This window comes from Oncorhynchus mykiss, chromosome 19 (genome assembly GCF_013265735.2).
Source record: "Oncorhynchus mykiss isolate Arlee chromosome 19, USDA_OmykA_1.1, whole genome shotgun sequence".
In the NCBI taxonomy this organism is placed as follows: Eukaryota; Metazoa; Chordata; class Actinopteri; order Salmoniformes; family Salmonidae; genus Oncorhynchus; species Oncorhynchus mykiss.
Window position 1 is genome coordinate 16,141,709 of NC_048583.1, and position 14,835 is coordinate 16,156,543.

General features: G+C 40.6%; 4 protein-coding genes across 10 annotated transcripts in view; 2 read left to right on the plus strand and 2 right to left on the minus strand.

The window, feature by feature from the left end:
- LOC110498461 (zinc finger and SCAN domain-containing protein 2) overlaps nt 1-14,835 on the minus strand; it is a 771,911-nt gene that overhangs the window by 472,552 nt on the left and 284,524 nt on the right. The gene's annotated exons all lie outside the window — the stretch shown is intronic.
- The window catches only part of LOC110498465 (zinc finger protein 34), a 210,005-nt gene that overhangs the window by 107,972 nt on the left and 87,198 nt on the right, over nt 1-14,835 (plus strand). The gene's annotated exons all lie outside the window — the stretch shown is intronic.
- LOC110498508 (zinc finger protein with KRAB and SCAN domains 8-like) overlaps nt 1-14,835 on the plus strand; it is a 116,181-nt gene that overhangs the window by 46,003 nt on the left and 55,343 nt on the right. The gene's annotated exons all lie outside the window — the stretch shown is intronic.
- On the minus strand, nt 347-10,684 carry LOC118941338 (zinc finger protein 311-like). 2 transcript variants are annotated; one of them, XM_036953785.1, is made up of 4 exons: nt 9,826-10,611; nt 7,177-7,307; nt 4,530-4,718; nt 347-1,317 (listed from the first exon to the last, which is right to left on the minus strand). In XM_036953785.1, the coding sequence occupies exons 1-4, from the start codon at nt 10,106-10,108 to the stop codon at nt 1,195-1,197; spliced, it is 726 nt and encodes a 241-aa protein (XP_036809680.1). In that variant the 5' UTR covers nt 10,109-10,611; the 3' UTR covers nt 347-1,194. The 2 variants fall into 2 exon arrangements, with proteins under 2 accessions (XP_036809680.1, XP_036809679.1); XM_036953784.1 differs by lacking the exon at nt 347-1,317 and having other exon boundaries at nt 1,507-4,718; nt 9,826-10,684.

The window sequence follows — 14,835 nt, forward strand, 5'->3', positions numbered from 1 at the left end:
TGCTTTAGCACATTTTTTGCAGGATTACTTTAGTGCCTTGTTGCAAACAAGATGCATGTTTTGGAATATTTTTTATTCTGTACAGGCTTCCTTCTTTTCACTCTGTCTATTAGGTTAGTATTGTGGACTAACTACAATGTTGTAGATGCATCCCGAGTTTTCCATCGATCACAGCCATTAAACTCTGTATTGCGAGGTATTGGTAAACATCCCTGGTCTTTGTGGTTGAGTCGGTGTTTGAAATTCACTGCTCAACTGAGGGACCTTGATGATAATTCTATCTGTGGGGTACAGCGATGAGGTAGTCATGTTAAACACTGTCATTGTACACAGAGTGAGTCCATGCAATTTATTATGTGACTTTATTATGTACTCATGAACTTATTTAGGCTTGCCATAACAAAGGAATTAAATACTTATTTGCTCAAGACATTCAGCACTGATCCAATTCTGATCGGAGTAGTTGTTTGATTCTTTGATTTGTGTGATTTTTTTGTTTACTTGTCCATTTGGACATCTTAAATCTATATTCTACTTGTCCCAGTATTTTTGACTGTTTCTTTTACTTTTCCCAGATGAGAACAAGCGTTAAAGAGCAACTGCCCCTAAAAAGCAAATCCCTTTGAAAACAGCCTCTGTGGTATTGATATGAGTCAGAAACATTTATTATTGTGTCAAAATTGACTACCAGGGAAGTAGGATCATTTTGATCATAAAGTCAGTCTCGTCTAAAACAGAGTTTGGAACCTCATCTTAAAAATTAATTTAAAATGTGAAATATTTTCCCCGTTTGTTCTTAATTTAAGATTATGGTTAGGCAATAGTTTAGCATTGTGGTAAAGGTTAGGTTTAAAATAAAATTTTAATAAGATAAATTGTAGAAATAGGCTGGGTTTCTGACTGTGGCAACGACCTAGAATTAGCTTGACCCAAGTTAACTACCCTTGTGACACAGACAGCTTCATCAACAAGTGGTAATGTGTGTTATATAAAAAGTTGTAAACCAAAAATACCCGGTTTGATAAACTAGTAATTACCCAGCCAAGCAAATACAAGTAGTAGATCATTTTGGTTGTGAAGTGAATGATCAAAAGCATTCTCATTTCTTTATAAGAAAATGCAATTGTCTATCATATCACCCTGTCACAGGCCCTCCCGGTCAACACCACCTCATAACATGAGGAAGTAAACTGTTTATAAGGATCGACTGCTGCAGTTGTTTGAGAAATGTCCAGTTTGCAGCCGAACATCCAACACAGAGAAGACCAGCAAGGGGACCCTCAGCATCACGCAGACATTCCCTCGCTGTGAGCATTCCTATAAAAACGGAACAGGGAGGACACTTGAATCAGGTTGGTCAAATTTAACCTGGTCAAAAAGGTCAACAGTTTTGAGATCCCCCCCCCCAATTCACCATCACAACCTAGCATGGTGGAACAAGCCTGATCGCTGCGTTTACCTTTCTATCTCACTTCACATATCATGATATCTGAAGGGAAATAGAAGGGTGAACACAGCGATCGGGTTGGTTCCACCGTGCTAATCATAACCTCCATTGATAATGCAATCAGTGCTCTGCGTGTGTTAGTGTCAGTGGAGGCTGCTGAGTGGAGGACGACTCAAAATAATGTCTGGAACGGCGCAAATGGAATTGCATCAAACGCATGGATGTATTTGATACCATTCCACTGATTCCGCTCCAGCTGTTACCATGAACACGTCCTCTCCAATTAAGGTGCCACCAAACTCCTGTGGTTTGCATGTGACCGACCAGTATTTTGGTCCAGGAGCTGATCTACGCTGGCAAAGACCACACCTCCAGCCTCACCTCGTTTGCTCAACAACGATTGTCGACGGGTAGACAAGAATTAGGTATGTTTAGTCTGACCTGTTCAAACTTTGACGTAGTAGTGTGTCAGATATCACCTATCCTAACGGCCATTGGTAATACAACAGTGACTGTGTATATGTTCACAGATGCATCTATGGAGCCAGCACTTGGAGACTTGCAAGATGATGTGCTGGAGTCCTGACCTACAGACAGGCTTGATACTGACATCTCTGAATGGAGAGAAACATGGCACTCGGCATAAAAATGTTACTAGACAACTTTTACTTGTATCGTCTTTTTTTATTATTTAATTAAATGGTATGAGTCAATATGGGGAGGGAGAGAGCCTCTGTATTCTGCACAAGGATCAGGGAACTCCTGTTGTATACGGGACACCACACAGAAAGGTATGACCACTGATATGTTTGCCAAGGCAGCCCCATTACCACCAGACAAAATGCAGATAGGCATAGAGTATCAGTATTGGCTGGGAATGACAATGAAAAAGGTCAAAGGTTCACACTGTTAGCAGAACACTGCTTCTACGGTATTATGTAAAGGATTGGTTATTCAACATGGACCCGTTACTACATTTGAAAGTTATCAAGATACTTAGTTTAGAATATTTGCATAAGTTTAGCAATCACATTATTGTCCTGTTATTTATTTTTTTACACTGTAGGCTACTGACCTATTCAAAGCTTCCGTCGGCATCCCACTATACACCTGCCATCTGCCTGTAGTTATTGAACTCAACAAGCAGGAGATTGGTTTGTTTGTTGTGACTGAGAGGGAGGGGACCTGCAGGCAAGGTTCTGACAGATTGATGTGTCATGGTTGTAGCAAGGACACACCCAAGGACACACCCAAGGACACACCCAAGAAACACCCACATAAATATACACCCCCAAGCCAACTTACATTCGGCTTCTGTCATGGCCGCCAGCATTTCTTGGGGAGCAAGCCAAAGAGCGAGGCGAAATCTGCGGGTGCAATTCCCCCTTAATGTCGAGCTCTGATTTACTACGACTTTGATATGTGGTTCTCACCCAGCCATCTTAAGATTAATTAACTAATTCTAAGTCGCTCTGGATAAGAGCACCTGCTAAATTACGTAAATGTAATGTCTCAGCTAACTTGATACACTCCACTCATTTTGTCATTAAAAGTATCTGGGGGGGGGGGGAATGAAGTAGTTGAACGGTAGTAATGAAAGAGGCATTTGTGAACATCATGTAGCAGAGTACAAACACAGAGTACAAATATGTAACAGTCTTTTTAAGCTTATATACTATGTACAAAACATTAGGAATACTCATTCTTTCCTTGACAGACTGACCAGGTGAAAGCTATGACTCATTACTTGTTAAATACACATCAGTCAGTGTTGATGAAGGGGAGGAGACAGGTCAAAGAAGGATTTTTAAGCCTTGAGACATGGATTGTGTATGTGTGCCATTGAGGGTCAATGGGAAAAGTGAATTGAGGCTGTTCCTAATGTTTCGTACACTCAGTGTATGCCTTATACATCACACAACGTCTGTATGCAATATTCTACCCAGGAATAGTAAACACTGAAATCTGTTACTCTCGTTTGCATCTGTGGATCTTTAAAAACAAATATCTTTGTCTTTATGAAGGGTTTGATCTAAATGTCAGAAGCTATCGAGTGGAATGGTTACTTTCTATGTTATAGAGTAGAATGTTTTTTCTGCTGGTGTAGCCTGAGGTAGCTCCTCTCTGAGAACCTCTTCCCGCAGTGTGTACAGGCAAACGGTCTCTCTCCCTTGTGGACCTTCAGGTGCATCTTCAGGTTGCCAGCCAGAGAGAACCTCTTCTCACACTGGGGGCAGCTGAAGGGTTTCTCCCCCGTGTGGACCCTCTGGTGTCTCTTCAGGTCACCAGACTGGGAAAACCTCTTCTCACACTGGGGGCAGCTGAAGGGTTTCACCCCTGTGTGGACCCTCTGGTGGATCTCCACCTTCTGGGGGCAGCTGAAGCCTTTGTTACAGAACATGCAGAGGAACCGTTTATCTTTACTATTGACTGAAGTTGGTCCCCCTCCCCACGCCTTGGCCCTTTGGTCCTCTGAGTTCAATACCTGATCGAAAAGGACACAGCCATGTGAATCGGAAGGTGCCATTGATGTGGACACTGGGTCGTGATCCCTGAAAGCGTGTAAAGGGGAGTTGGTGGCAACAATTTGATTTGTCTCTAAGATTCCTCTGTAATCTAAGAAATCTCTGCCTTGTGAGTGTCCTTCTACATTCCATGTCAGAGGTGCGTCGTCCTCCACTTTCACAGTCACCTCATCTGCCACTGTAACCTCCCCTTTCTTATCTAGGCACCCTTCCGAGTATACACTACTATTGTACCCATTCCAGTACCCTCTAGACAGATCAGTCTGTGTCTCTAAACCCAAGGATATGTTGCCTGGGTCCATCTCTGTAGCGTAAGAACAAGACGGATCATCACCGCCAGAGTGTAACGCGTCACTATCACCACGGGAATGAACCATCCTCTGGCTCTGGTGAAATACCGGTAAATACTCTGAGCCAGGAGCAGGAGGACAGCCCAGTTTCCCCAGCCCCAGTCTGTCTGATCTGTGGTCAGATCTTGTGTATAATGGCCTGTGTGTTACAGTTAAAGTCTCGGTGTCTGTCTCTGACTTGAGGACGGCGTTCGGCGCTCCACTGACCTCCGTGATGCTGCTTCCGGTCCTGGGCTGGGGCGAGGCGGCAGTCGTGAGGTCCTCCGTGGCTACAGGTGCCACTGTAGCCACTACTCCAGTCTGGATGTCTCCGCTGTGCAGTGGGTCCTCTCCTTCAGTCCTCTCCTTCTTGACCAGAGACGATCCTTCAGGACCTGCAGCCTCTGCATCTGCAGACTGACACAAGAAAGGAGGTTATTATTGCTACATCAGTTGAATCGGATAACAATGTCGTGGAGAAGTCTCACAAGCTCCCCTATGGCTGATAAATTAGGATGTATATGTAAGCAAATTGGGATATTGGATATGTACATATGGAATATGTTCCTGAGTTCATCTGATAGCCTTCAGGAGTCATCTCCACAGTGGCCATACAAACGTATCCAAACCAAAAAAACATGGATTACATACAATATCTGCGCTGGGATAAAGGCTTGCGCTACTGCTTACATGGATGGGATACGGACACATACAAGAAAGCCCACTATGTGCGTGGATGAGACATTAAACATGCAAAAGGACAATGTAGGAGGAAGGTGGAATCCTATTACACCGGTTCCGGTGCTCGTCGTATGTGGCAGGGGTCGCAGATGATTATGGATTACAAAGGGAAACCCAGCTGTGAGACACCCAGTGGTGCAGAACTTCCAAAAGAGCTAAATACCTTTCATGCTCACGTCGAGGAATACAATACTGAGTCTTGTGTGAAAGCCCCAGTTGTTCCAGATGACTGATTGATCTCGCTCTTCGTTGCTGATGTGACTAAAACTTTTAAACAGGTCAACAGTCGCAAGGCCTCCGGGCCAGACGGAATACCAGAGTGTGTTCTCAAAGCATGCGCAGACCAGTTTACAAGTGTCTTCAGACATTTTCCTTCTCAGTCTGTAATCCCAACATGTTTCAAACAGACCACCATTGTCTCTTTTCCCAAGAACTCCAAGGTTACATGCCTAAATAACCACCGCCCTGTAGCACTCACATCTGTAATTATGAAGTGCTTTAAAAGGCTGGCCATGACACACATAAACACCATCATCCCAGACCACCTGGACCCACTATAATTCACATACCGCCCCAACAGATCCACAGATGAGAGAATCTCAATTGCACTTCATACTGACGTTTCCCACCTGAACAAGATGGGAAATAACTATGTGAGGATGTGGTTCATAGACTACAGCTCAGCGTTCAACAACATAGTCCCCTCCAAAATAATTCCCAAGCTGGGGTCCCTGGGACTAGAGACCTTCATGGGTCTAAAAAGTTGGACCCTTTCCGAATTGGACCTGGGGCTTTTCCATCCTGATATGCATAAAATTTGTTTTAATATAAATACCCGTTCCGAACTAATAGCTAGCATAGCTAGGTTATTTATCTTTCATTAGGATTTCATAGTGGCTACCTGCATCAAACCGGGAGAAGCTAGTTAGGCTAGCTAGCTAGGCTGCATGCGCTCTCCCATCCTACAGTTACAAACAAAACAAACTCCATTCAGAGTTTAAATTACAGCCTACCCGTTGGCTCTTGGTCGTTGTAGCCTATCCTTGTCCTTCAATGTTTAATTCCAGCATTTTAATTCCATCTTCTATTGATTAGATAACTCCTAACTTGCCCCACACAGAGAGACTATGACTGTAACCTACTGCCGCTTTGATGACTTATGTTTGACCAACAAGTTACATGCGCCACCTTTGCGAAAAGCAAAGAGCAGATGCATACATTTCTCTCTCTCTCTCTCTCTCTCTACCGCAGCAGTCACGTTTAGATTCTTCTGGACAAGTCAGTCAATATTTTTTTCTTAAAAATGTAGGGGTTAAAATTAACACCCCTAAAGATTCATAGAAATAAAGTAGTCACAAGTTTAGTATTTAGTCCCATATTCCTAGCAAACAATTACTACATCAAGCTTGTGACCCTACATACTTGCTTGCTGGAGGCATTTTCTGTTTGTTTTGGTTGTTTCAGATTATTTTGTGCCCAATAGAAATTAATGGTAAATAATGTATTGTCATTATGGAGTCACATTCATTGTAAATAAGATTATATGTTTATAAACACTTCTACATTTATGTGGATGCTACCTGGATTCTCTGAGCAAATGTATTAGTATAGAATAATATAATTTCCCCCAAAAAAATTTTTGCAGACAATACAGCTCAGTATTTTATTTTTTTATTTTTATAGAGTCATTGTTGCTCATCTTTATCAAGGGTGTCAATCATTTCAGACCCCACTGTAAATACACACACTCAAACTAAAACTGACACTCACACACACAAACACCAAGTTAACGACAACATTTTACACTTATCATATGCCGCTGCTACTCTGTTCTCTTATTATTATTATTATCATCTCTCCTGATGCTGTGTCACTTCACCCCACCTTCATGTACATACTACACCTCAAATATCTTGTACCTGCACACTGATCTGATACTGGTACTCCCTGTATATAGCTCCATGCTAGCATATTGTACTCTCTTGTGTTAGTATTTTCATGGTAAAGCCTACACCCGTTGTATTCGGCGCATGTAAAATGTCATTTGATTTTAATAGCTGAGTGGACCCTTTCTGAAATAAACAGGTCACATTTGATGTACTGTAATTTCTAAATGTGACACTATGACACTAACCTCTATCACGATAACGTGCTGGGTTGAGGTTCCACTCCCCTCATCTACAGCTATGGGTTGGTCATCTCTCCATGTATTGTGTCCCGCCGGCTTTACAAAGCTCCTGTGGCCTCCGGTGAGATGTCCTTCACCTGAAAGAGTTATTGGGGGAAAAGAGGTGATTAGGTACTGTCAATGTTCAACACTATATTGTAGTCTATTGACACTGTCTTTCAATTGGCAAGGATGCAAGATAACACTTTTCATAACTTCTTGATATACTATTTATTGATTATATTCCATGCATCACATTCTTTTTATTTAGTATGACAATAAGAAAATCTGTAAATCAAGAATCTGGTTAGAATTGGATACTGGCCATCCCCAAATCTGGCTTCCCTACTTCTTACTTAAACTGCATACTGTATACTAAAGCATACTATTTAGAAAAATGTACTGTTTAGTCAAAATGAATGCCCTAAACAACAAATACCAATTTACTAGGTTCATCCATTCTATCAATGCTTCATCTAATGCACTGTTCTCCGCCATTCATTCATTTTGGTAGTACATCCCATATGTGATTATCAGCTATTTTTGCCTGCAAAAAATGCCTACTATTTATAGGATGTTATGTGACGAGACAAACAATGGACGCTATGTGAAAGGTCTATACTGAACAGAAATATAAAAACGCAACAATTTCAAAGATTTTACTGAATTACAGTTCATATAAGGAAAGCAGTAAATTGAAATGAATTCATTAGGCTCTAATCTATGGATTTCACATGACTGTGAATACAGATATGCATCTGTTGGTCTCTGCTCTGCCGAGTCTGTTTTGTGCAAGCCGGGAATTTTGTGATTGATGTTTATTTTTTAAATATTTTTTTTAAGTGTAAACTACCAGAATTCAGTGGCTACAGGCATACAATCGATAAAAGCTAAATACTTGTGAATTTAAAATGTGTCCCATCCATCTTGCTAGGCAGGTGGCTAGCAGGAAGCTCACTGTCTCAGCCTAGGCTAATTATTTGCTGGAAACGGTGCAGTTTAACCTCCCATCACTAGAGTAACTCATCAAGACCAAACATAACATTACAATGTAACCCAACTCAGGTGTAGCCCTACCTTAGAAGTAAGCTGTGTAGACTTGTAGGGCAACCTTCTGCGTTACAATTCAGACTTAGTGAGAAATGTGTGTCTGTGTTAGGCTGTGTGTGTGTGTGTTAATGTAGGTGGCACGGCACAGGTTTGGGCATATTATTTGACACTCTAGGCCTAATCAGTTAGACCTAATCAGTAAGGCTACTGAATAGAACATAACTGTTCTATATAGACTAACTCTTACTAATTGGGAAATAGTTAACCTGATTTTTGTTCAGGATTATGTAATCCCAATTATATGTACTCTTATTACCCCTGGTGTGCGTGTGTGCGTGGCATCTTACTCCGTAGTGTAAACATTTTTAAATACTAATGCATACTGCACTGTACACTACATATTCTATGTATATAACCTGTTACCAATGCTGCTACTGCTCATCATGTTTGCACTGTTACTGTACACTTATGACCATATAAGTCACCATTGCTGCACTATGTACCATATTAATGCACCTATATACTGATATTTGATGAGAGAGCGAGATGTGTATAATATGTATAAACTGAAGGTAGAAGCCTAAGTGTTATTGTTTATTAGTTTACTCCAATTGGGGGAAAGGTGGTAGGGTTTGCAGGAACTAATAAAGGTATATCCTAAAAAAGTGTGCATATGAATGTGTATGTATGTACATACATATATTTACCCCAAAAATATATGGGGGATTGGAAATTATGCAGACAATTACATTGATGGAAGCAACAATCTATCCTCAATATTAAGGCTGATCCATCCCTTAAAAAATATATAATATACACCGTGTTTACAAAACATTAAGAACACCTTCATAATATTGAGTTGCACACACCCGATCTTGAGATAATAGACTAAATGTGTTGAAATTAAGAACCCAGACAAGTGATTTGGTGTCAGTATTGACTAGGGCACAGACTGACTAGTGCAGAGTGTTTGCGGTATTTTCGCCACTCCCTTGTAAATAATTGATTAATTAATTTCACTAATTAGTATGGAATTCCCCACACCTGGTTGTTTTGGGCTTAATTGAAACCCCTGGACTAGGGATTAACCTTGACCAGTCCGCAACCTTTGACCTTGGAAAATCACTTGGAAAATAAGATATTTCAGCAATAATAAGTCCTATCCTCATGAAATAAAGTGTTGTGTTCCTGAGAAGCATTTCGCTACACTCGCATTAACATCTGCTAACTATGTGTATGTGACAAATAACATTTGATTTGATTAGCTTCTCTATAACATGTAATACAAAGTATAACACCAGAAACTGTTTAATTTTGACCCTTAACACCCTACTATTTACAAGTATGGGTATTCAGGAAAAATGGCCAGCGTGTCTCTGTGCAAAAGTATATTTTTCTTTATTGACCTACTTGGTCAAATGAAGGTAAACATAAATCAAATATTGCAAGATAGCTTAATAATCAGGGTAAGTATTGTATATTATCCAAAAACTGACCAAGACCCAATTCTGCGTAACACATCAGAACACATGTCCAGAAGGTAACGGGGCGTTCAACAAAATGTACCTCTTGCCATTCCTCTGTATCGGTCGAGGATCTTGACACTACTGGGACGACTGGCGAGGACGCGATCTCGTATTGTCCTCTCTGCGCGCTCCCGTGACACCTTCAGTTCCAGTAGCTGTAGTTTCCTCCGCAATCCCCTGTTTTCTTTCTGGCTTTGAGTTATTTCCAAACGAAACACTGCATAGTCGTCGTCTACGAGTTTACAGATCTCTGCCACGGCTGCATTCGCTAGCACCTCCATAATCGAGGCTATTTGAGTGTGAAAAACCATACCGTTAGCCATTGTTAACTAACGTTAGCAGCTAGCTAGCGTTACCTAGATAACATCTATCAACCAAGTCCTGTCTTCAACGCGAATTAAAGACTACCCGAGTTAAATATATTATGTTTGCAGTTAAAATGAATCGCATTGAGTTCCAGAGTGTTGATTATTGTCTAAATAACAAAACAAAAACGCTAACGTGAAAATTGTTCTTGATCACTATTCACTTCCGTTTACTACTTATTTACATTTGTATTTTCGGATCGCAACCAACTGAAAGGTGCATACACCGCCACCTACTGTACTGGAGTGTAAGACCACCCTCCAATTATTATCTTCACTTAACCTTAGCTGAATACTCTGCTACTAACCGCACTATTTGTGACGGGATTTGAGTATATAGTATACTGGTCATAGTATGGATATAGTTAGTATGTCAAAAGTTCCCGAAACTCGTGCTAAATTCGCCAAAATACGAAGTACACATGCAGTGGACTCTTTCCGTGCTTTTAGGACCCATAATGCATTTCTTCCGAAAATGGGCGTGGCTTCACCTTTTCAGATTTGAAGGGAATGGCGGAAACTTTGCAGCCGAAGTCTAACGAAGGCGAAAACAAATTAATTGTTTTAACTAATTATGACAAATTGTAAAAAATGTTGAGCAATGTAATCACTTTTAAAATAACTTACGTTACACGCTATGTTGGCTGACAATTTATTAGCTACATCCTTACAAACCGCATAGCATTAGAGCAGTAGGTACTGACTGATATGTTAGCTATCTACCCAACTTTAGTTGGCTACTAATACATCGAACTTGCCAGACAGTATAATTAACTACTACTCCGATTTCAGAGCATTCTCGCGCAGAATAACTGATGAATTTACGAATGCTAAACACTGGATGAATATGGTCGGTGTCACCAACGCTCGATATAAAATGAAAATGGCCTAACCAGCACTACTAGGGCGAGTAAAATGGTCAGAGTGAGGTGTTCTCTAGCTAGCCCCCCCCCCCCCCCCCCCCCACATTCCGGTGGACAGGTGAAGCTCTAGTACGTTCAACTAGTTTAGTATACAGCATTTTAGTATGGGTATTCGAAAACATATCTGGATTTCTAATCAAATAAATCCCTACAAACCTCACTGCTCCCAAACCCCCCACCCAATCCCACCCTAATCAAATAAACTCTCCCTTTCTACATCATACATTCCACAAAATATTAATACATGTTAAACCGTTTCGTCTACCATACACACATTCCAGTACCATCTTACCCTATCAATTTCAAAGAGGAATTAAATCCTGTATGCCCCAAGCTCATCCTATACAACATAACTTCCTCCCTTCTGTTCCCATTACAACACTGTCTCCGTACAGCTTTCTTTGTATAAATGTCTCTCCTTAAGACTTTTCATCCCCTTGCCTCTGCCAGCAATATTTAAATGTATCCTCTAATTAACTGCACCTGTATATCCACAATATGTTGCTTTTTTTGCCATTATATCTACTATATCATTTAAGTAACTGGGCGGCAGGGTAGCCTAGTGGTTAGAGCATTGGACTAGTAACCGAAGCTGACAAGGTACAAAGGTTCACAACAAAGCATCCTTCACTCATGTTGCCAAACATACCCTCGTAAAACTGACTATACTACCGATCCTTGACTTCGGCGATGTCATTTACAAAAAGCCTCCAACACTCTACTCAGCAAATTGAATGCAGTCTATCACAGTGCCGTCCGTTTTGTCACCAAAGCCCCATATACTACCCACCACTGCGACCTGTATGCTATCCTTGGCTGGCCCTCGCTTCCTATTCGTTGCCAAACCCACTGACTCCAGGTCATCTATAAGTCTTTGCTAGGTAAAGCCCTGCCTTATCTCAGCTCACTGGTCACCATAGCAACACCCACCCGTAGCACGCACTCCAGCAGGTATATTTCACCCCCAAAGCCAATTCCTCTTTTGGCCGCCTTTCCTTACAGTTCTCTGCTGCCAATGACTAGAACGAATTGCAAAAATCACTGAAGCTGGAGACTCTTATCTCCCTCACTAACTTTAAGCATCAGCTGTCAGAGCAGCTTACAGTTAATTGCACCTGTACATAGCCCATCATAGCCCATCTGTGTTTAATCATTCCACAGGCCACAATTCACAGCCTGATCAACTCTATGTGAAGGAGATGTGACTCACTGCATGAGGTAAAATGGTGGTCACACCAAATACTGACTGGTTCTCATCCATTCCCCTACTTTAATTATTATTTTCTATAGGTATTTGCGACAAACAGATGCATCTCTGTATTCACAGTTGTGTGTGTGTGTATATATATATATGAATTTGTTCTGAACTGACTTGTCTAGTTATTTATATTATATATATATATATTTTTTTTTAAAGAACTTACTCTTGAAAGTTGCAATGGTAGATCTCACGAAGGTGCAATTTCGAGATTGGGTAGTGCCTCATCAGTTCCTCTTGTCATGTTAGTCATTGCATACCTTAGAGCTATTTATAATTTGTCAGAAATGTCCAGATCAACTAGCCCATGTCAGCTAATGTTTTTTTTATGTAGTTTTTTTTAGCCCATTCAGCTCCCGTTTAGCCCAATCAAAGCTATTCTGTCCTGGTACCCCTGAAGCTAAGACAGCAGTGTCCCTGTTCAACTTCCAAAAACATCTGCAACCGTACCTCTTCAAAGAATATCTTAAATATCCACACAATATTTTTTTTACTTTGGCTACTAGCACCAGAAAAGTACAAACTACTTTGAGGGAAACTGTACTTGTCACGACTGTGATATGTGGTTCTAACTCAGTCATTTTAGGATGTAAGTTGCTCTGGATTGGAGCTTCTGCTAAGTAACTAAAATGTCTCAACAAAAAAATCTGCATGAACTTCATAAACTGCATTCATTCTCTCAATAAAAGTGTCTTGGGGAAAAAATGTCAATAGTTGAATAGAAGTAATGAAACCGGCATTTGTGAATATGTAGCCTATACAGTACAAACACAATATGTAACAGACTTTAGGCTTATATATGCCGTATACAGTGCCTTCAGAAAGTATTCATGGCCCTTGACTTATTCCACATTTTCTAACAGCCAGAGTTCAAAATGGATTTAAAAATAATTCCCCTCACCCATCTACACACAATACCTAATAATAACCAAAGTGAAAACATGTTTAGACATTTTAGCAAATTTATTGAAAGTGACATACATAAATATCTAATTTACATAAGCATTCACACCTGTGAGAGAAATTACAATTGTTATAAATGCTGTTATTGCATCAAATGGTTGTTTCATGCAACAGAATATTGTTGCAACACTCATCTGTGTGTGTTCCACTGAGAATGGGCCTCTGGAGGCTTAATGTTGACAGATTTACGATGCCTTGGGCCACATTCCATTCATGTGAGGGAGATGTCTTCCAGTCAAACCGGAGCAACCAGGGAGAGATGGCTCAGGGCCAGACCTTGGTTTCTACACAATGAGAACAGTCTTTATAGCAGATACTGTCTGATGTGAATTATTAGTATCTTTCATACAAATCTTAAACATTGTGACCCATTCTATAAATCTGTTTGTCATGAACATTCAGAAGGATGTACTTTGCTATAAAAAAAAAGGTGTTGTATTCTTTGTCTCTGGGCTCTCAACGAATCATCTGAGGGTGATTCGTCGACCAGCCATCATTATCGTAGAGCACTCAATCAATTCACTTTGTATGTGTGTGTTGTATTGACCTGCTCCCTTATGTGAATAAAGATTTAGTTTAAGTATAACTCTGACTTGTGTGATAAGTTTACTATCAAATGAGGAGAGACAAAGAAATTAACCATCACACACTCCTGAGTCAATACTTTGTAGAAGCACCTTTGGCAGCGATTACAGCTGTGACTCCCAAAGAGCTTTCCACACCTGGATTGTGCAACATTTGCCCATTATTCTTTAAAACGATTCTTCAAGCTCTGTCAAATTGGTTGTTGATCATTGCAGGACAACCATTTAAGTAGATTTAAGGTAAAACTGTAACTCGGCCACTCAGGAACATTCAATGTCATTTTGGTAAGCATCTCCAGTATATTAGTTATTGTCCTGCTGAAAGGTGAATTTGTGTCTGTTAGAAAGCAGACTGAACCGGGTTCTTCCTCCAGGATTTTGCCTGTAGTTAGCTCTATTCAGTTTTTTTATCCTAAAAAACTCTTTGCAGATGACAAGCTTACACCTAACATGATGCAGCCACCACCATGTTTGAAAATATAAAAAGTTGTAATCAGTAATGTGTTTGCCACAAACATAACACTTTGTAATCAAGACAAAGTTAATTTCTTGGCCACATGTTTTTCTGTTTTACTTTAGTGCCTTATTGCAAACAGGATGCATGTTTCGGAATATTTGTATTCTGTACAGGCTTCTTTCTCCATCACTCAGTCAATCAGGTTAGTATTGTGGAGTAACTACAAGGTTGATCCATCCTTAGTTCTTCCAGCACAGCCATTGAACTCTGTTTTAACGACACCACTGGCCTCATGGTGAAATCCCTGAACGGTTTCCTTCCTCTCCGGCAACAGAGTTAGGAAGGACATCGGTATCTTTGTAGTGACTGGGTGTATTCATACAACATCCAAAGTGTATGAACTTCACCATGCTCAAAGGGATATTCCATGTCTGTTTTTTTATGTTTACCGATCTACCATTGGAAAACCTCCTTCGTGTTTGAAATTCACTGCTTGACTG